This window comes from Convolutriloba macropyga, chromosome 8 (assembly GCF_964194025.1).
Source record: "Convolutriloba macropyga chromosome 8, txConMacr16.3, whole genome shotgun sequence".
Lineage (NCBI taxonomy): Eukaryota > Metazoa > Xenacoelomorpha > Acoela > Convolutidae > Convolutriloba > Convolutriloba macropyga.
In genome coordinates, this window is record NC_134475.1 from 66,400,053 (window position 1) to 66,423,522 (window position 23,470).

At 36.5% G+C, this 23,470-nt stretch overlaps 2 protein-coding genes across 3 annotated transcripts in view; both read left to right on the top strand.

Moving 5' to 3' along the window:
* The window catches only part of LOC142345145 (adenylate kinase 9-like), a 142,622-nt gene that overhangs the window by 62,029 nt on the left and 57,123 nt on the right, over positions 1-23,470 (top strand). The window contains exons 33-36 of the mRNA XM_075397234.1: positions 4,716-4,903; positions 5,284-5,405; positions 7,638-7,857; positions 9,775-9,843. Of these exons, the coding sequence (XP_075253349.1) occupies positions 4,716-4,903; positions 5,284-5,405; positions 7,638-7,857; positions 9,775-9,843 (599 nt within the window). The remainder of the gene's footprint in view (positions 1-4,715; positions 4,904-5,283; positions 5,406-7,637; positions 7,858-9,774; positions 9,844-23,470) is intronic.
* LOC142344936 (NEDD4 family-interacting protein 2-like) overlaps positions 1-23,470 on the top strand; it is a 316,413-nt gene that overhangs the window by 2,070 nt on the left and 290,873 nt on the right. Inside the window, exon 1 of one of the 2 annotated variants that reach the window (XM_075397020.1) lies at positions 7,879-7,888. The exons of the other annotated variant lie outside the window; for it this stretch is intronic. The gene's annotated coding sequence lies outside the window, so the exon portion shown is untranslated. Of the gene's footprint in view, positions 1-7,878; positions 7,889-23,470 lie in introns of those variants that run through there. 2 annotated transcript variants of the gene reach the window in all.

The following is a 23,470-nucleotide window of genomic DNA, read 5'->3' on the forward strand; positions in this document are numbered from 1 at the left end:
ATGCAACGCACGTTGCACTGATCCAAGCAGCGCTGATATTGCTGAGGAATTTAACACATTCTTCACCAGTGTTGGTCCGAAGCTGAAATTTAACTTTAAACACGTTCCTTTAACTAAGATGGACGAAGTTAATCACTCAATGTATCTAAAGCCGATAACCTGTGACAAGGTTAGAGAAATCATTGATAATCTAGATAATAAATTCTCATCTGGTGATGATGGTATCTCAAATGTCATAGTCAAGTTATCATCAAATGTTACGACTCCATAGCTAACCCAGATAATCAATAAATCTTCTCAAGAAGGAATATTTCCCGATGATCTGAAAAAACCAAAGTCATTCCTCTTCACAAGGATGGATCGAAACTAGATGAAAATCACTACAGACCAATTTCTCTACTAATTGTATGGAGTAAAATTATAGAACGTGCTTTGTTCATTCACATATACGCTTACATGGAGTATCATAATTTGCTTTTCAATAGGCAATTTGGGTTTCGTACCAAACACAGCACAACTGACGCTCTAGTTGAATTAGTTGAAAAAATAAGATTGAATTGCCAAAATGTAAAAGCTATCAGTTTCTATCTTGATCTTAAAAAAGCATTTGATACCATTGAGAATGATATCTTATTGAAAAAGATCGAAAATACTGGCATCAGGGGCCCAGCTCTAAATTGGGTAACAACATACTTAAAAGGGAGACAACAGCGGGTTATTGTAAATGGAGCGTGTTCCTCGTGGAATTCTATGGTTTGTGGGGTTCCGCAAGGCTCAATTCTGGGTCCGTTATTGTTCCTCATTTATATCAATGATCTGCCATTATTTTGCAAATCTCTTGATGTTATATTGTTTGCGGATGATACAAACCTCACCGCAATCAACAAAGACGATAAATCAGTGCAAGTTGATCTGCAAAACATCAATAATTGGTTGATTGCTAATAAGTTAATACTAAATATGGATAAAACAGTACAAATGAATATAAGGAATAAAAATAGTGCTTCCAAAACAGTGTTTAAGTTTGATGATGTTTTTATTGAAGTTCGTAATCTCTGTAAGTATCTCGGAATCTATGTAGATAGTAAATTAAGTTTTCAATCACATATAGAATATATTAAGAGAAGACTCTCAAAACAGTGTAGTATTATATGTAAGCTGCGTCGCTACGTACCCCGTAAACAGCTAATTGATTACTATCGAAGCAATGTTAACCCAATAATTCAATACGGTATTTTAGTATATGGCTGTTGCAGTTACTCGTCGCTTCTACCTATCTACATTCTGCAGAAAAAACTTTTAAAATTCATTTACTTCAGGAAAAGGTCAGATAGTTTTAGGGACAATTTCATCTCTAATAAATTACTAACAGTATTCGAGTTCCATGTTTATGAGCTGCTGAAATTTGTCCTGAAATCATTGAAAAAGATGCATAGCGAAACTTATCTAAATGAACGCTTTGAGTATGAGCATAGTACCAGAAACACCAGAAGATCTACCAAAAACTACCTAAAGGTACCCTCCTTTAAAACGCAGTTTGAGCGCTCCTCTATTTCATATCGTTGTGCAAAAGCTATTTAACACACTAAGAAAGAATGAAGTTTTAGCACCAAACATAGAAACTGAAAATTGGCAAAAAAACGCTACTTTATCATAAATTTAAAGAAAGTTATTTGCTAAACAATGAGGAGCTGGTATCCTATATTTTTAAATAGTTTTTTCCGTACCCACCCTCAAAACATTTTTTTAAAGTTTTTTTTCCTTTTTCTTTTCCACAAACTCTCGTCAAAAATTGTTGCGGCACGTACGAGGCCTCAAAAGTGGTATTATTTTTGCAAAATAACGAAGTCTACACATAGAAAATCGACGATGAAAATCGGATTGCAGAAAAAAATTCTTTTTGAATTTCTTTAAAAAAATTGCCAGGAATCAACGGCTCTCTCGTTAAGTGTAACGCTGCATACAGTGTTAGCGTTAGTTGTTAATGAGTCAAAAAAAGAATCGTTTTGAGCTTAAAAACCTCATTTTTAAGTTTATTTTTTCTGTTTTCAACATCAAAAAAATTTACTTTAGCCAGGGCAGATACTAGGTGGGCTTGATAGCCCCGTTTATCTGTCCTCTCCGAGATACCTTTGATATGTAAACAATTTTGATTGATATATATTATGAGTTATTTAATGTATTATGTAATTTATTAAATTGTTGATAATTTTTATGATAAAGGAGAAATTTATTCTTTCTTTCTTTCTTTCTTTAAATTCACATTCATGCGTGCTCGTGTTTATGCATGAGAAAACTCTAGTTATTTGTTCCAATCCTCCAAATTTAGGGGTAAGGACCTTAATGCCACAGTCGCGTTTTTTCGTCGATAAGATTGCCTGAATGGATAAGTTTCATGATACTCTTGTCTTACGCATCCTTATAAGCATGCATGCTAAGTAACGCATATGTGTTTCAGAAGTCATCTTTAAAACCTTTACGAACAGTGAAAAAAAATCAATATTTTGAGATTTCATTCGATGTAGAAAACTTTAAAAAGATAATTGAATTTTGCGGCATTATTTACTTATTGTGGCGAACATCTTTGGTGTTCTTAACTGAATCAAAATAATCAAAAATAACCAAATAACGAAATCAAATAATCAAAGAGGTTGGGAACTTTATACCAAAGCTATTTCTTTGTTCAGCCAATTTAGGACGATTTATATCTTCCCGAGGAGATATAAAATTTGTACCTTTGAAGAGCTTTTGAAAAAACAAATCGTTTCTTGAAGCGACAGATTCATTTTAATCTATTTTCTCGATGAAAAATTGGAGTTTGTAGTTTTAACTTTCCTCGTTTTTTTTTCACGCCGCCAGATTGAATAAAAATGTTTGAAACAGTTTTCGGTACGTTTGCAATATAATAATGTTGGGATATTTTACTTGAGATAGGGAAAGATGAAAAAAAGTTTCAATCCAGACAATTAATCATATCGAAAAGTTAAAATAGATTTTTGCCAAAAACGTTTTTTTTCTTGTTGACAAACATTTTACAATTTGTCATTTTATATGCTCTCTGGTTGTGAAATTGTATTTGAACCTCATTAATAGATGAAGAACTCTTGCAATTATTTCCAAAAATTAAAAGGCATCAATTTTAGCTCTCTGCTTAGAAAAAGATTAGTGACCTTTTTTGAACGCTCACTATTATTGTGGCAACATTTTCGCTCCTGTCCGAAGTATCATTGCTCCTATGCATATGCAGAAATTGGAAAATGTGATCGTTAAACGAACAGGATGCAAAATTTTTTGTTCATATTTTTCAATCTTCTTTTAGTGCCGTGTCTGGTCACAGACATAGGCTTTCCATAAAAGTCTCCATTCTTCTCCTTTCCTTGCGATTCTTATGCACTCGTCTGGACTTCTTCCTACTTTTTCCGAGATACCATCCAGATATGTCTTTCTATTTCTTCCTCTGGATCTTTTTCCGTTGAAGCATCCGGAAAGAATGCTTTCTTCCAATTCGCCTTTTCTGACAACATGTCCAAAGAACTTAAGTTGCCTAGTTTCAATATCTCTCAGTATCATCCGGTTTTTCTGGGTTTTACTTAAAACAAACTCATTGGTTTTGTGTGCTGTGTATGATGTGCGCTCCATTTTCCTGAGATACCACATTTCAACACTTTCAAGGAGCTTCTTCGACTCAAAATTGAGTGTCCACGCTTCACATGCATACAAAAGTACCGGCCAGACGTAGCAACGTAAAACTCTAAATCTAGTTTTGAAAGGAACTTTTTTGTTTGTCAGGATCTTTTTCAAATTAGTAAAGGCAGTTTTTGACTGGGCTATTCTACTCTTTATTTCTTTTATACATTTTCCATCTTCGGTTACAAGCGTCCCAAGATAAGTGAAGGTTTCTGTTTGATTTATCTTTTCTTCATTCAAATATATTGAGCACTTTTTTTGGTTCTATACAATACAATATTGTTATGTTATCTCATATGCGCTTGTTCATCAACAATGTTTGATGCCTCTAGAGGTAAAAAATCCTGCAGTTTACATTTCTTCCGGCCAATCACGTTTCAGGGTTTGAAAAGAAAGTGTTTAAAAGGAGACGCTGTTGAATATATTTTTTTAAAAATTCAAAAAGTTTTTAGAGCTAATGGAAGAGAATCATAGAGCAAATTTAAAACAGAAGTTAAAAAATTTAGAAGTTTTTAGAAGCTGCAAAATATTTTTTCATTGGAATTTCTCTTCAATGAACTGATCAAAAAATCATGTCTTTTCTTATTTTTTTGTTTCACAAGACTTCTTTTGAAGAGAAGTATTCCTCTTTTATTTATACAGATAAAGTAGATTATACTAACAAACCCTTTTTGACATCCATAAAGAAATTTTACTATTCCTAAAACGCCATTTAGAGATTTTGCGGAAACTTGCAATTAATATTAGCTCATTGAAAGCAATTTTTATGGAATTTTTGGGTTTAAAACAATACTTTTAATTCTGTTTCAGCGAGACACAAATTTATCGCCAATAACATCCTTATCGTGAGTGATATTAAGTTAGAATGTTTTTTTTTTAAATATTGCCATACTTCATGACACGATCTCATTGTAAAACCAATTAGACAATTTAATTTTCTTGTTATATGGGCCATTATGGTCCTTTCTATGGTTGATAAGTTTTTTCAACAATACTCGAGATTTGTTAAATTGGATGTTTTTACCTAGTTCGTACTGGTGAAGAGGACGAAGACGCAGAAGAAGAGCCTCTTGAGGATGAGATGGAAGATGGGAATGGGAAGGAGGGTGCAGGTGGATCAGGAGGGGGAGGGGCCGGTGGAGATGGAGGGATATCAAAGGCAGAGGAGACAGAGGTCACTGGAGACATATCTGGTGAAACTGAAGAGGATAAAGATGTTAGTTAAAGATAAAGTGTACTCGTATCAATAACCTCAATTTTAAACTTATTGAATTTTTATTTTTAGTGCTCTCAAATTTTAAGTTATGCTTGAGCTGTAAAGATGTAAATATGCACTAATCTGCTATATTTTAATTGGTTTATTAATGAAAAATTCTTTCCTTTCGATAGTTAATTCTATTTTTTTCCGGGAATTTTAGAAATAACTTTCAGTGTCACAAAATGTGAGAACTGAACTACAATGTTGCTTTTTTTATTCATCGCCGTTTTGCTACTTCTTTTCCGGCTTACTCGATTTTCCCGGCACTCCCTAGGCTTAGTATGGTAGCTCCCTTTTGTTATGTCTTCCCTGGTAATTCGACTTTTTTGTTGTTAAAGGCGTCTGAGGAGTTGACAGAGGACGAAGAAGCAATCAGAGCCTATTTGGCAGACGATGAGCCAATGCCACCTGAACTCCTTGGTCAGATCATCACTAAATGGTGGCACACAGAACCCTACAAGTGAGTGAACAATTTCAAGAGACTTTATAGTAAACCCTTTTTGCTATTATGACAATTGCATAAAAATGAACAGCGAAAAATGTCACTACCGTAACACCATATCCTGATTATACTACTAGTTTACTCTAATGTTTATATAGCAGGAGTGGTAACAAAAATTTATAACCACTGTAAACATAAGCTGAGTTGATTAAAAACATTAACTTGCGGCTTTTTACCCTCTCTAAGTTTTATTGAGCTGCTCGGCTTTGCCTCGGAATTGGATATTTTGCTAGTGACGATAACAACCGTGTAGTAGTTATCACACTCCAACTTAATAATAAACTGGCAAATTGTGGGTGGCCAAGATCGTAAGAAAATAGTTGCGTACAACTAAATTAGACTTTCACTATTTCAGATTTTTGCGTGTTAATTCAGCTATAACAAATCTTTTCTTGGATCAGTTATGCAAATGTTGTTTTCACAAGCAAAGAGAGTTGATTATCTGATTTTGCTTCTAAGAACACAGCCGAGTGGTATAAAGAATAAGGATACAAAAATTTCTAAATGAACCGAGTGGTCAATCGTGTTGGCTCTGGGTTGTATCAGAGAATACACCATTGATGAAAGTTTATTCATGAAAAATAATGTAAACTTATTACCAAAGCGATTTTCAAATTTGGTGCTTTGCTTTTTTAGGATCTATGGCCAGGAGAACCTTGAATGTCAGCTGTTCGAATTTCGCTCTAGCTTCGGATAAGTCAATTGGGTTTAAATTATGAAAATATTGATGTCTGATTTTCTGGAGATTGTATTTTTAATTCCATGCATAATCATACAATTTGATAATTTTGGACTTTTTTATTTTCATTTCAACAAAAATTCGGTTTATTTTTTCTTGGGCTCAAGAACACATAGTTTAGAATCTGTCCTCGTCTTAACAGACACTTGCAAGAAGATCAGTAGATAAACCAGCATCAGAAAACAGTTTATTATTGTTACATTAAAATTGCCACATTAGCTTTTCAGTGTAAATAACAAACCTGAAATTGGCTTTCTTTTTTTAAAAAGCAAAACTCTCTCCAGTAGGTGCGTTCTAGGTGTTAATATGCTTAGGTATGCATAGTTATGAGTTTTCAAAATTCGGCTGTTTTGGCGTTATAATAGATCAATAAGTGTGGCCACATTATATGTCCGATACTGTAAATTCATTTCGAGCAGGTCTTTTGCAGACTAAATCAAATGAACATCAATGCTCATGATTTTTCAAAATAATTAAGAAGTTTCAAAATTTAATGTCAGGGCTTGTTTTTTAATCTCAAAATGAGGAAACGCTTAGCTAGTTTGGCGAGTATTTCTGCTGAAATGGTTTGTTTTTATAAAAGCTACTTCGTTTTTGGAATTGGTGTGTTTTGAACTCACGCTGTCTGGTGTGTTTTTTTAAAATTTGTGCTGGCTTCTTGTCTCGGTTTCCGACATTTTCTCCTGTTTTTGAACGGTGCCACTCCCTTTTTGATTTTTTCTGCTGTTTTTAAAAGTTTTTTTTTACCTCTTAATAATTGCTTTGTTCAAATTGATTATTTAATTCAATTGATTGTGAGCAAAGATTTTTGAAAATTGATGCAATGATTTTTTGTCACTCCTTTCCACGCCAGTTTTCACATAATTTTCACACTATAGGTAACTGATTTTCACGTCAACAATTCCCACGGTTACAGTATCTAATTAACGAATTGAAGGAAAGCCTACCGATGCAGTAATTAATGTCAGAAATATCCCTTTCGATTTTTTTGTTGGATTGAGAAGTCAATAAGTTTTAACAATTATCCCTAGCACTGTTTACCAGAACCACTTAGTCTCTGAATTGGGTCTCAATTAATTGCTAATAATATTCCGCTATAAATTTTTAGGCTAATTACGTGCTCAAAGTGGTTTTGTTTCCGTAATTTGGAATTTGACTTTTTGGTCATTGGCCTCGTAATGTTTCAGAAAACTCTCTCTGATGTTTTTGCTGAAATTTGAGACATATCGATTTCATTTTTTCAGTTTGTTATTATTCGTCTTGCTCTGACAGCTATATTTTGAGCAAGAAGATGTTTCTTTGTTAGGACTAAATTTTAAAAGTCTCATAAAGATTTTTTGTATTCAAGAGATTTTGGTCAAAATTTACCGATGATTACATCACTCGGTATTTTTAATGTATTAGTTGACTGCAGTCTTGAATGGACAATATTTTCAATTTTATCTGCTTAGGTCAACTGGGTTTATACTGGAGGGTTTCCCGCGCCTGCAAGACGAAGTGACATATTTGCAACAAGTGGGTCTGTATCCCGACTGTGCACTGGTTCTCTCTACGGAAGACTCGGACGTCGTTGATAGACTCCTGCCTCCCAGGATGGGAAAGTGGAAAGTGAGGAGAGACAGGAAGTTGGCCAAGAAGCAGAAGCAGATGGAGAAGAAACAGAAGGAGAGGGTACATAACTACAATTTTTTGCTTATTAAATTTTATGATAAATTTGGTCAATAGATTTGGTGATATCTGTCATGCGTACAGCATTACGACGCAGAGGTATACCCAAATTGTCACGGGTAGATATGCCTGATGCGTGTACCTCGTGTTTGTTTTTACTATGTTAATACATTGAAAATGGAACAATATTGCGGAAAATAGCTACTTTAGCAGAAACCGGCAAAATGGAAGGGAAATTAGCAACCAGTGTTCGCAAAAGTGTCCTAATCCTAGCCGAGAAATACAAATACAAAATTTATAACCTATTTTGTGCACGGCTTGTATCACGCATCTGCTCCATTTATGCATCGATTTTTCGCACGCAATGTAGCTCGATTTCGCATATAATCCGCAATTAAGCCTAACTTAATTACTATTTATTTAATTAAGCCTAACTTATTACTACTAGTAGTACTTTATTACTACTTTATTACTACGTATAGTACTTTATTAATACTTATTACAAGTTATTAGTACTATTTATTACTACTTATTTAAATCGGTTAGTCCCACATTGATATACAAAGCCTTTGATGTGCGAGGAATTTTTCGGAAAAAAACAGTTTTTGTGGTTGCATGTATTTAAAGCACTTTAAAGCTTTGAAAGCTTCAATTAAATCTTTATTAAAGTGCTTATTGCATGCTCAAAATGCGCGCAAATAATAGATACCTAAATTGAGCGGAAACGTGCTACAAGACTTGTAACCTACTTTTCGTTCCGAATGTTCTTTTATTTCGCAAAATTGGCGGAACCCCTTTTGCGAAAAGTAAGATACAAAGGATGTCTCCTAATTTCGATCATTGTATTTATCTAATTTTTGGGTCAATTTTACTAAGGCGGAAATTTTGAGGTATACCTCTGCCTCGTAATGAGAAGATGATGACCACTCGGCATCCATAATTGAATCTTTAATCTTAGGAACATATTTTTGACATTATGGTCATTTTTGCATCCATCCTTTTCGGAGAAAATTACCCAGAGAAAATCGTGAAAATAATTGAAGGATATCGAAGATACTAAATTACTATAGAATTTACTTCTTTAAATACAGTTCATTCGTGCAGCTGATGAAATATTTCACGCTTCATTTGAAAGAGCATTTATTTTTTGTATTCGCAGAAATGACCTCTAACTTTTGTTACCAAAATGAATAAATCAATCTCTTTTTTTGAGCATAACTAGGAGGCTTGGTAAGGTTGCCTTCTATTAATTTTAGATTTTTTGGTAGTAGGTTTTAGAAACTTTTTGGGGGTTAAAATGGTGAAATTCAAAAGACAATTGTTTTAAATTGTTTCATAGCCCAAATTTGATTACAATTGCTAAAAATAAAAAAAAATCCTATTAAATTATTCTAAGCTCATTAGGAATTCTATTGATAAACCTCATATCTTTCTACATGAAATCTATTAATTGCTAAAACTTGAGACACCCCCCCCCCCCCCCCCACCGCTACCAATGTGGGGTCTTAACAAGTTTCTTGCCTTTTAGGTTACAATCTTTGTCATGTCCAGTTAAAAAACCTGGGGCCGTTTTGTTAATTTAATTCGGAAGATTTGTTTTGACTCTCATTCAAAAATGAACAAGGTGGTGAATAGTTTTTTGATTCTTAATATTTTTGTGAACATGTAAATTAAATTTTTTACCCGTTGTCTTAAGTTTAAGAATTTGTTTATATTTTGAAAACAAACTTACTGACTCCCTGAGCTATTATATGTGAAAAGTATGGATATTATAGTATTGTACTCAAAGTGTGCTACCATTTAGGTAATTTTTTTCACAAAATCATAAAAACTTCATCAAATAAATCTTGAATGACATGGTTTTGTTTTGGTTCAGTTTTGTCTCATAATGTATATAGAGAGATCACTGAGGGTGTTTAGGAGGAAGCAATGACAAAGAGACGAAATGAACTTCTAGCAGAAAGAGAGGCAAGGAGAGAGGAGAGAAGGGTAAGGGTTCTAATCAATTGTGGTCTCTTTGGATTATAAGAGCAGGGTTCAGCCTATAATTTTATTTTTTGATTTTTACTTCACCATTATTTAGGTATCCGAATATGAATTGTAAATGGGCATACTGTACCAGGTAAAGGAGACAAATTCTCCTTTTTTTTAAAAAATTGAAGATTTAAAAAATTATCTTTTTTAAAAAAAATTAAAAAGTTCTCTTTAATAAGCAATTCCGTTTTCCGGAAGTTATAACACTTTTATTTCCCTATTTTTGGAGTCAGAAGTATGAGTTTATGATAGACATTACCAGTAAAAAAATCCCATTTAATTATTATAAAGGCATTTTTGGCACAAAAAAATATTAATGAATAAAAGGGCTGTAAATAGGCTGACTGTCTGAGAAATTCAGTCTCAATTAAATGTAATTTTTTGCCCTTTCGCGAAGGGTACATTATTGAATAGAATTTGAGCGAGTAATTTTTCGACCAATCAGAGAAAAGAAGCGATTTATTTTTCCGCGCACACTCCTAGCATGTTAATCTGAATGAAGCCTCGCTATGACAATTTTCCAAGTCGCACTGTAACAGCTCGTGGGTCGCTATCGCGCTTATAGTGATATTAGTTTTGTATGAATTGTAATCTTGTCTGATTTTTTATGAATTAATTCGCACATAATGTTCTAGCCCGTCAAATACAAAACAATACTTAGAAATCCTCGTGTTTTCAGTTAGGTTTTCAGACGTTTACTTTACTAGAGCTTTGATTAACTATACACTATATCACAAGGTGACTTGTAAGAGAGCCGAAGTGAAAAGAGCCGATTGAAAGAGAGCCGAAAATTTATTTAAATCATTAGTCGATAAATTTTGCAGCAAATTAATTTGCCTTCTGAAATCAGACTACCAAATTCTCGGGCAATCATAACGGAGTATTTGAGAAATGAAATTTTAATATTTTCTAGTAAAAGAAACTGAAAGCAAATTAATAAGTAATTATCTTCAAATTAAAGCGGGCCATGGACATGCCTTAGCGGCTTATGGAACTTGATATGAAACTGTCACAACCGAACATAAGACCAATTAACCCACTTAAGTATTTTTGTTGGTTATCAACTAACAATTAAGGGTTATTAAAGGCAACTTTTTGCTTTCGGCTCTTTTTAAATAAAGTAATTTTCGGCGCTTTCTAACGTCGTTTCTTTATAACGTCGGCTCTCTTGCACGTATCCATATCACAAGTTTGCTTGCTTCCAATATGAGTGCAGCTGCTTGCTATAGAAAACAAAGAAAGGTGTTGCGCAATTTGCGATCTCAACTTGGCCTCTTCCTCCCTTTATTTCAGCAAATAATAAATTCCTATTTTTAAATTGTTATGAAGCAACAACTTCAAAAAGAAATTAATTCCTGTTTTAAAAAGCAAAATCATCTCTCTTACTCCTGCTTAAAACAGCCGCCAATAGAATGAATTTTTGCCCCTTTTAAGACAAATTAGGAAAAAGATGATCTAATGTCAATTTTTACCGAAATATTATGCATGCTCCCATGCAAACGAAAAGTTGCAAGATGATAAGACGAAACAAATCTAATTATAGCATTGATAATCGATTTTTGTCAAAGGGATACACGAGTCCTTCACTTGTTCACCTGCTTCGAAAATTATGTTTTCAAGCAATAGATTTAAAAAAAAACGAACTTACCTTATTAAACTTTTTCACATTGGAGTGTTTCAGTTGAGATTATTTTCTCTTGTTTAGTTTATGTGCCTTGAACTTGTTCCCGTTTCTTAATAAGAAGAACTATGTACGGATTCAGTTTAATATAAACCGCTATTTTAATAAATATGCTTTAAAACTAACAAGACTTATTGATGTTTGATTAACAAGTTTTTGTTAATACTCATACTCTAGCACTCATTCCAATTGAACAAGTCCTTGACTAGATTGAAAAACACTTTTCGTGAAACTGCATACCGACACTCTTTTGAGCGCAAAATTTGACGACATGAGTACTTTTTTGTAGACAACCCAGATCAATAATTCCTTCTGTTTCAGCACCTACTAGGATGCATACACTCCTACTCTAGCCCTCATTTCATTTGAACAAGTCCTTGACTAGATTGAAAAACACTTTTCGTGAAAATGCATACCGACACTCTTTTGAGCGCAAAATTTGACAACGACATGAGTACTTTTTTCGTAGGCAACCCAGATCAATAATTCCTTCTGTTTCAGCAACTACTAGGATGCATACACTCCTACTCTAGCCCTCATTTCATTTGAACAAGTCCTCGACTACATTGAAAAACACTTTTCATGAAACTGCATACCGACACTCTTTTGAGCGCAAAATTTGACAACGGCATGAGTACTTTTTTCATAGACAACCCAGATCAATAATTCCTTCTGTTTCAGCACCTACTAGGATGCATACACTCCTACTCTAGCCCTCATTCCAATTGAACAAGTCCTTGACTACATTGAAAAACACTTTTCTTGAAACTGCATATCGACACTCTTTTGAGCGCAAAATTTGACAACGGCATGAGTACTTTTTTCGTAGACAACCCAGATCAATAATTCCTTCTGTTTCAGCACCTACTAGGATGCATACACTCCTACTCTAGCCATCATTTCATTTGAACAAGTCTTCGACTACATTGAAAAACACTTTTCTCGAAACTGCATACCGACACTCATTTGAGCGCAAAATTTGACAACGACATGAGTACTTTTTTCGTAGACAACCCAGATCAATAATTCCTTCTGTTTCAGCACCTACTAGGATGCATACACTCCTACTCTAGCCCTCATTTCATTTGAACAAGTCGTTGACTAGATTGAAAAACACTTTTCGTGAAACTGCATACCGACACTCTTTTGAGCGCAAAATTTGACAACGGCATGAGTACTTTTTTCGTAGACAACCCAAATCAATAATTCCTTCTGTTTCAGCACCTACTAGGATGCATACACTCCTACTCTAGCCCTCATTTCATTTGAACAAGTCGTTGACTAGATTGAAAAACACTTTTCGTGAAACTGCATACCGACACTCTTTTGAGCGCAAAATTTGACAACGGCATGAGTACTTTTTTCGTAGACAACCCAAATCAATAATTCCTTCTGTTTCAGCACCTACTAGGATGCATACACTCCTACTCTAGCCCTCATTTCATTTGAACAAGTCCTTGACTAGATTGAAAAACACTTTTCGTGAAACTGCATACCGACACTCTTTTGAGCGCAAAATTTGACAACGACATGAGTACTTTTTTCGTAGACAACCCAGATCAATAATTCCTTCTGTTTCAGCACCTACTAGGATGCATACACTCCTACTCTAGCCCTCAGTCCAATTGAACAAGTCCTTGACTAGATTGAAACACACTTTTCTTGAAACTGCATACCGACACTCTTTTGAGCGCAAAATTTGACAACGGCATGAGTACTTTTTTCGTAGACAACCCAGATCAATAATTCCTTCTGTTTCAGCACCTACTAGGTTGCATACACTCCTACTCTAGCCCTCATTTCATTTGAACAAGTCGTTGACTAGATTGAAAAACACTTTTCGTGAAACTGCATACCGACAGTCTTTTGAGCGCAAAATTTGACAACGGCATGAGTACTTTTTTCGTAGACAACCCAAATCAATAATTCCTTCTGTTTCAGCACCTACTAGGATGCATACACTCCTACTCTAGCACTCATTTCATTTGAACAAGTCCTCGACTACAATGAAAAACACTTTTCATGAAACTGCATACCGACACTCTTTTGAGCGCAAAATTTGACAACGGCATGAGTACTTTTTTCGTAGACAACCCAGATCAATAACTCCTTCTGTTTCAGCACCTACTAGGATGCATACACTCCTACTCTAGCCCTCAGTCCAATTGAACAAGTCCTTGACTAGATTGAAACACACTTTTCTTGAAACTGCATACCGACACTCTTTTGAGCGCAAAATTTGACAACATGAGTACTTTTTTCGTAGACAACCTAGATCAATAACTCCTTCTGTTTCAGCACCTACTAGGATGCATACACTCCTACTCTAGCCCTCAGTCCAATTGAACAAGTCCTAGACTACATTGAAAAACACTTTTCATGAAACTGCATACCGACACTCTTTTGAGCGCAAAATTTGACAACGACATGAGTACTTTTTTCGTAGACAACCCAGATCAATAATTCTTTCTGTTCCAGCACCTACTATGATGCATACACTCCTACTGTAGCCCTCATTCCAATTGAACAAGTCTTTGACTAGATTGAAAAACACTTTTCGTGAAACTGCATACCGACACTCTTTTGAGCGCAAAATTTGACAACGACATGAGTACTTTTTTCGTAGACAACCCAGATCAATAATTCCTTCTGTTTCAGCACCTACTAGGATGCATACACGCCTACTCTAGCCCTCATTCCAATTGAACAAGTCCTTCACTAGATTGAAAAACACTTCGTGAAACTGCATACCGACACTCTTGAGCGCAAAATTTGAAAACGACATGAGTACTTTTTTTGTAGACAACCCAGATCAATAATTCCTTCTGTTTCAGCACCTACTAGGTTGCATACACTCCTACTCTAGCCCTCATTTCATTTGAACAAGTCGTTGACTAGATTGAAAAACACTTTTCGTGAAACTGCATACCGACACTCTTTTGAGCGCAAAATTTGACAACGACATGAGTACTTTTTTCGTAGACAACCCAGATCAATAACTCCTTCTGTTTCAGCACCTACTAGGATGCATACACTCCTACTCTAGCCCTCAGTCCAATTGAACAAGTCCTTGACTAGATTGAAACACACTTTTCTTGAAACTGCATACCGACACTCTTTTGAGCGCAAAATTTGACAACATGAGTACTTTTTTCGTAGACAACCCAGATCAATAACTCCTTCTGTTTCAGCACCTACTAGGATGCATACACTCCTACTCTAGCCCTCAGCCCAATTGAACAAGTCCTAGACTACATTGAAAAACACTTTTCATGAAACTGCATACCGACACTCTTTTGAGCGCAAAATTTGACAACGACATGAGTACTTTTTTCGTAGACAACCCAGATCAATAATTCTTTCTGTTCCAGCACCTACTAGGATGCATACACTCCTACTGTAGCCCTCATTCCAATTGAACAAGTCTTTGACTAGATTGAAAAACACTTTTCGTGAAACTGCATACCGACACTCTTTTGAGCGCAAAATTTGACAGCGACATGAGTACTTTTTTCGTAGACAACCCAGATCAATAATTCCTTCTGTTTCAGCACCTACTAGGATGCATACACTCCTACTCTAGCCCTCATTCCAATTGAACAAGTCCTTCACTAGATTGAAAAACACTTCGTGAAACTGCATACCGACACTCTTGAGCGCAAAATTTGAAAACGACATGAGTAATTTTTTTGTAGACAACCCAGATCAATAATTCCTTCTGTTTCAGCACCTACTAGGTTGCATACACTCCTACTCTAGCCCTCATTTCATTTGAACAAGTCGTTGACTAGATTGAAAAACACTTTTCGTGAAACTGCATACCGACACTCTTTTGAGCGCAAAATTTGACAACGACATGAGTACTTTTTTCGTAGACAACCCACATCAATAATTCTTTCTGTTTCAGCACCTACTAGGACGCATACACTCCTACTCTAGCACTCATCTCATTTGAACAAATCCTCGACTACAATGAAAAACACTTTTCATGAAACTGCATACCGACACTCTTTTGAGCGCAAAATTTGACAACGGCATGAGTACTTTTTTCGTAGACAACCCAGATCAATAACTCCTTCTGTTTCAGCACCTACTAGGATGCATACACTCCTGCTCTAGCCCTCAGTCCAATTGAACAAGTCCTTGACTAGATTGAAAAACACTTCGTGAAAAAGCATACCGACACTCTTTTGAGCGCAAAATTTGACAACGACATGAGTACTTTTTTGTAGACAACCCAGATCAATAATTCCTTCTGTTTCAGCACCTACTAGGTTGCATACACTCCTACTCTAGCCCTCATTTCATTTGAACAAGTCGTTGACTAGATTGAAAAACACTTTTCGTGAAACTGCATACCGACACTCTTTTGAGCGCAAAATTTGACAACGGCATGAGTACTTTTTTCGTAGACAACCCAAATCAATAATTCCTTCTGTTTCAGCACCTACTAGGATGCATACACTCCTACTCTAGCCCTCATTTCATTTGAACAGGTCCTTGACTAGATTGAAAAACACTTTTCGTGAAACTGCATAACGACACTCTTTTGAGCGCAAAATTTGACAACGACATGAGTACTTTTTTCGTAGACAACCCAGATCAATAATTCCTTCTGTTTCAGCACCTACTAGGATGCATACACTCCTACTCTAGCACTCATCTCATTTGAACAAATCCTCGACTACAATGAAAAACACTCTTCATGAAACTGCATACCGACACTCTTTTGAGCGCAAAGTTTGACAACGGCATGAGTACTTTTTTCGTAGACAACCCAGATCAATAACTCCTTCTGTTTCAGCACCTACTAGGATGCATACACTCCTGCTCTAGCCCTCAGTCCAATTGAACAAGTCCTTGACTAGATTGAAAAACACTTCGTGAAAAAGCATACCGACACTCTTTTGAGCGCAAAATTTGACAACGACATGAGTACTTTTTTTGTAGACAACCCAGATCAATAATTCCTTCTGTTTCAGCACCTACTAGGTTGCATACACTCCTACTCTAGCCCTCATTTCATTTGAACAAGTCGTTGACTAGATTGAAAAACACTTTTCGTGAAACTGCATACCGACACTCTTTTGAGCGCAAAATTTGACAACGGCATGAGTACTTTTTTCGTAGACAACCCAAATCAATAATTCCTTCTGTTTCAGCACCTACTAGGATGCATACACTCCTACTCTAGCCCTCATTTCATTTGAACAGGTCCTTGACTAGATTGAAAAACACTTTTCGTGAAACTGCATACCGACACTCTTTTGAGCGCAAAATTTGACAACGACATGAGTACTTTTTTCGTAGACAACCCAGATCAATAATTCCTTCTGTTTCAGCACCTACTAGGATGCATACACTCCTACTCTAGCACTCATCTCATTTGAACAAATCCTCGACTACAATGAAAAACACTTTTCATGAAACTGCATACCGACACTCTTTTGAGCGCAAAGTTTGACAACGGCATGAGTACTTTTTTCGTAGACAACCCAGATCAATAACTCCTTCTGTTTCAGCACCTACTAGGATGCATACACTCCTGCTCTAGCCCTCAGTCCAATTGAACAAGTCCTTGACTAGATTGAAAAACACTTCGTGAAAAAGCATACCGACACTCTTTTGAGCGCAAAATTTGACAACGACATGAGTACTTTTTTTGTAGACAACCCAGATCAATAATTCCTTATGTTTCAGCACCTACTAGGTTGCATACACTCCTACTCTAGCCCTCATTTCATTTGAACAAGTCGTTGACTAGATTGAAAAACACTTTTCGTGAAACTGCAATCCGACACTCTTTTGAGCGCAAAATTTGACAACGACATGAGTACTTTTTTCGTAGAAAACCCAGATCAATAATTCCTTCTGTTTCAGCACCTACTAGGATGCATACACTCCTACTCTAGCACTCATTTCATTTGAACAAGTCCTCGACTACAATGAAAAACACTTTTCATGAAACTGCATACCGACACTCTTTTGAGCGCAAAATTTGACAACGGCATGAGTACTTTTTTCGTAGACAACCCAGATCAATAACTCCTTCTGTTTCAGCACCTACTAGGATGCATACACTCCTACTCTAGCCCTCAGTCCAATTGAACAAGTCCTTGACTAGATTGAAACACACTTTTCTTGAAACTGCATACCGACACTCTTTTGAGCGCAAAATTTGACAACATGAGTACTTTTTTCGTAGACAACCCAGATCAATAACTCCTTCTGTTTCAGCACCTACTAGGATGCATACACTCCTACTCTAGCCCTCAGTCCAATTGAACAAGTCCTAGACTACATTGAAAAACACTTCTCATGAAACTGCATACCGACACTCTTTTGAGGGCAAAATTTGACAACGACATGCGTACTTTTTTCGTAGACAACCCAGATCAATAATTCTTTCTGTGTCAGCACCTACTAGGATGCATACACTCCTACTGTAGCCCTCATTCCAATTGAACAAGTCCTTGACTAGATTGAAAAACTTTTTTCGTGAAACTGCATACCGACACTCTTTTGAGCGCAAAATTTGACAACGACATGAGTACTTTTTTCGTAGACAACCCAGATCAATAATTCCTTCTGTTTCAGCACCTACTAGGATGCATACACTCCTACCCTAGCCCTCATTCCAATTGAACAAGTCCTTGACTACATTGAAAAACACTTTTCATGAAACTGCATACCGACACTCTTTTGAGCGCAAAATTTGACAACGGAATGAGTACTTTTTTCGTAGACAACCCAGATCAATAATTCCTTCTGTTTCAGCACCTACTAGGATGCATACACTCCTACTCTAGCCCTCATTTCATTTGAACAAGTCCTCGACTACATTGAAAAACACTTTTCATGAAACTGCATACCGACACTCATTTGAGCGCAAAATTTGACGACATGAGTACTTTTTTCGTAGACAACCCAGATCAATAATTCCTTCTGTTTCAGAACCTACTAGGATGCATACACTCTTACTCTAGCCCTCATTTCATTTGAACAAGTCCTCGACTACATTGAAAAACACTTTTCATGAAACTACATACCGACACTCTTTTGAGCGCAAAATTTGACAACGACATGAGTACTTTTTTCGTAGACAACCCAGATCAATAGTTCCTTCTGTCTCAGTACCTACTAGGATGCATACACTCCTACTCTAGCCCTCATTCCAATTGAACAAGTCCTTCACTAGATTGAAAAACACTTCGTGAAACTGTATACCGACACTCTTGAGCGCAAAATTTGAAAACGACATGAGTACTTTTTTTGTAGACAACGCAGATCAACAATTCCTTCTGTTTCAGCACCTACTAGGTTGCATACACTCCTACTCTAGCCCTCATTTCATTTGAACAAGTCGTTGACTAGATTGAAAAACACTTTTCGTGAAACTGCATACCGACACTCTTTTGAGCGCAAAATTTGACAACGACATGATTACTTTTTTCGTAGACAACCCAGATCAATAACTCCTTCTGTTTCAGCACCTACTAGGATGCATACACTCCTACTCTAGTCCTCAGTCCAATTGAACAAGTCCTTGACTAGATTGAAACACACTTTTCTTGAAACTGCATACCGACACTCTTTTGAGCGCAAAATTTGACAACATGAGTACTTTTTTCGTAGACAACCCAGATCAATAATTCCTTCTGTTTCAGTACCTACTAGGATGCATACACTCCTACTCTAGCCCTCATTTTAATTGAACAAGTCCTTGACTAGATTGAAAAACACTTTTCGTGAAAAAGCATACCGACACTCTTTTGAGCGCAAAATTTGACAACGACATGAGTACTTTTTTCGTAGACAACCCAGATCAGTAATTCCTTCTGTTTCAGCACCTACTAGGATGCATACACTCCTACCCTAGCCCTCATTCCAATTGAACAAGTCCTTGACTACATTGAAAAACACTTTTCATGAAACTGCATACCGACACTCTTTTGAGCGCAAAATTTGACAACGGAATGAGTACTTTTTTCGTAGACAACCCAGATCAATAATTCCTTCTGTTTCAGCACCTACTAGGATGCATACACTCCTACTCTAGCCCTCATTTCATTTGAACAAGTCCTCGACTACATTGAAAAACACTTTTCATGAAACTGCATACCGACACTCATTTGAGCGCAAAATTTGACGACATGAGTACTTTTTTCGTAGACAACCCAGATCAATAATTCCTTCTGTTTCAGAACCTACTAGGATGCATACACTCTTACTCTAGCCCTCATTTCATTTGAACAAGTCCTCGACTACATTGAAAAACACTTTTCATGAAACTGCATACCGACACTCTTTTGAGCGCAAAATTTGACAACGACATGAGTACTTTTTTCGTAGACAACCCAGATCAATAGTTCCTTCTGTCTCAGTACCTACTAGGATGCATACACTCCTACTCTAGCCCTCATTCCAATTGAACAAGTCCTTCACTAGATTGAAAAACACTTCGTGAAACTGCATACCGACACTCTTGAGCGCAAAATTTGAAAACGACATAAGTACTTTTTTTGTAGACAACGCAGATCAACAATTCCTTCTGTTTCAGCACCTACTAGGTTGCATACACTCCTACTCTAGCCCTCATTTCATTTGAACAAGTCGTTGACTAGATTGAAAAACACTTTTCGTGAAACTGCATACCGACACTCTTTTGAGCGCAAAATTTGACAACGACATGATTACTTTTTTCGTAGACAACCCAGATCAATAACTCCTTCTGTTTCAGCACCTACTAGGATGCATACACTCCTACTCTAGTCCTCAGTCCAATTGAACAAGTCCTTGACTAGATTGAAACACACTTTTCTTGAAACTGCATACCGACACTTTTGAGCGCAAAATTTGACAACATGAGTACTTTTTTCGTAGACAACCCAGATCAATAATTCCTTCTGTTTCAGTACCTACTAGGATGCATACACTCCTACTCTAGCCCTCATTTTAATTGAACAAGTCCTTGACTAGATTGAAAAACACTTTTCGTGAAAAAGCATACCGACACTCTTTTGAGCGCAAAATTTGACAACGACATGAGTACTTTTTTCGTAGACAACCCTGATCAATAATTCCTTCTGTTTCAGCACCTACTAGGATGCATACACTCCTACTCTAGCCCTCATTTCATTTGAACAAGTCCTCGACTACATTGAAAAACACTTTTCATGAAACTGCATACCGACACTCTTTTGAGCGCAAAATTTGACAACGACATGAGTACTTTTTTTCGTAGACAACCCAGATCAATAATTCCTTCTGTTTCAGCACCTATTAGGATTCATACACTCCTACTCTAGCCCTCATTTCATTTGAACAAGTCCTCGACTACATTGAAAAACACTTTTCATGAAACTGCATACCGACACTCTTTTGAGCGCAAAATTTGACAACGGCATGAGTACTCTTTTCGTAGACCACCCAGATCAATAATTCTTTCTGTTTCAGCACCTACTAGGTTGCATACACTCCTACTCTAGCCCTCATTTCATTTGAACAAGTCCTCGACTACATTGAAAAACACTTTTCATGAAACTGCATACCGATACTCATTTGAGCGCAAAATTTGACAACGACATGAGTACTTTTTTCGTAGACAACCCAGATCAATAATTCCTTCTGTTTCAGCACCTACTAGGATGCATACACTCCTACTCTAGCCCTCATTCCAATTGAACAAGTCCTTCACTAGATTGAAAAACACTTCGTGAAACAATACCGACACTCTTTTGAGCGCAAAATTTGAAAACGACATGAGTACTTTTTTTTGTAGACAACCCAGATCAATAATTCCTTCTCTTTCAGCACCTACTAGGTTGAATAAACTCCTACTCTAGCCCTCATTTCATTTGAACAAGTCATTGACTAGATTGAAAAACACTTTTCGTGAAACTGCATACCGACACTCTTTTGAGCGCAAAATTTGACAACGACATGAGTACTTTTTTCGTAGACAACCCAGATCAATAATTCCTTCTGTTTCAGCACCTACCAGGATGCATACACTCCTACTCTAGCACTCATTTCATTTGAACAAGTCCTGGACTACAATGAAAAACACTTTTCATGAAACTGCATACCGACACTCTTTTGAGCGCAAAATTTGACAACGGCATGAGTACTTTTTTCGTAGACAACCCAGATCAATAACTCCTTCTGTTTCAGCACCTACTAGGATGCTTACACTCCTACTCTAGCCCTCAGTCCAATTGAACAAGTCCTTGACTAGATTGAAACACACTTTTCTTGAAACTGCATACCGACACTCTTTTGAGCGCAAAATTTCACAACATGAGTACTTTTTTCGTAGACAACCCAGATCAATAATTCCTTCTGTTTCAGCACCTACTAGGATGCATACACTCCTACTCTAGCCCTCATTTTAATTGAACAAGTCCTTGACTAGATTGAAAAACACTTTTCGTGAAAAAGCATACCGACACTCTTTTGAGCGCAAAATTTGACAACGACATGAGTACTTTTTTCGTAGACAACCCTGATCAATGATTCCTTCTGTTTCAGCACCTACTAGGATGCATACACTCCTACTCTAGCCCTCATTTCATTTGAACAAGTCCTCGACTACATTGAAAAACACTTTTCGTGAAACTGCATACCGACACTCTTTTGAGCTCAAAACTTGACGACATGAGTACTTTTTTCGTAGACAGCCCAGATCAATAATTCCTTCTGTTTCAGCACCTAATAGGATGCATACACTCCTACTCTAGCCCTCATTCCAATTGAACAAGTCCTTGGCTAGATTGAAAAACACTTTTCTTGAAACTGCATACCGACACTCTTTTGAGCGCAAAATTTGACAACATGAGTACTTTTTTCGTAGACAACCCAGATCAATAATTCCTTCTGTTTCAGCACCTACTAGGATGCATACACTCCTACTCTAGCCCTCATTTTAATTGAACAAGTCCTTGACTAGATTGAAAAACACTTTTCGTGAAAAAGCATACCGACACTCTTTTGAGCGCAAAATTTGACAACGACATGAGTACTTTTTTCGTAGACAACCCTGATCAATAATTCCTTCTGTTTCAGCACCTACTAGGATGCATACACTCCTACTCTAGCCCTCATTCCAATTAAACAAGTCCTTGACTAGATTGAAAAACACTTTTCGTGAAACTGCATACCGACACTCTTTTGAGCTCAAAATTTGACAACGACATGAGTACTTTTTTCGTAGACAGCCCAGATCAATAATTCCTTCTGTTTCAGCACCTACTAGGATGCATACACTCCTACTCTAGCCCTCATTCCAATTGAACAAGTCCTTGGCTAGATTGAAAAACACTTTTCGTGAAACTGCATACCGACACTCTTTTGAGCGCAAAATTTGACGACATGAGTACTTTTTTCGTAGACAACCCAGATCAATAATTCCTTCTCTTTCAGCACCTACTAGGTTGCATAAACTCCTACTCTAGCCCTCATTTCATTTGAACAAGTCATTGACTAGATTGAAAAACACTTTTCGTGAAACTGCATACCGACACTCTTTTGAGCGCAAAAATTGACAACGACATGAGTACTTTTTTCGTAGACAACCCAGATCAATAATTCCTTCTGTTTCAGCACCTACCAGGATGCATACACTCCTACTCTAGCACTCATTTCATTTGAACAAGTCCTCGACTACAATGAAAAACACTTTTCATGAAACTGCATACCGACACTCTTTTGAGCGCAAAATTTGACAACGGCATGAGTACTTTTTTCGTAGACAACCCAGATCAATAACTCCTTCTGTTTCAGCACCTACTAGGATGCTTACACTCCTACTCTAGCCCTCAGTCCAATTGAACAAGTCCTTGACTAGATTGAAACACACTTTTCTTGAAACTGCATACCGACACTCTTTTGAGCGCAAAATTT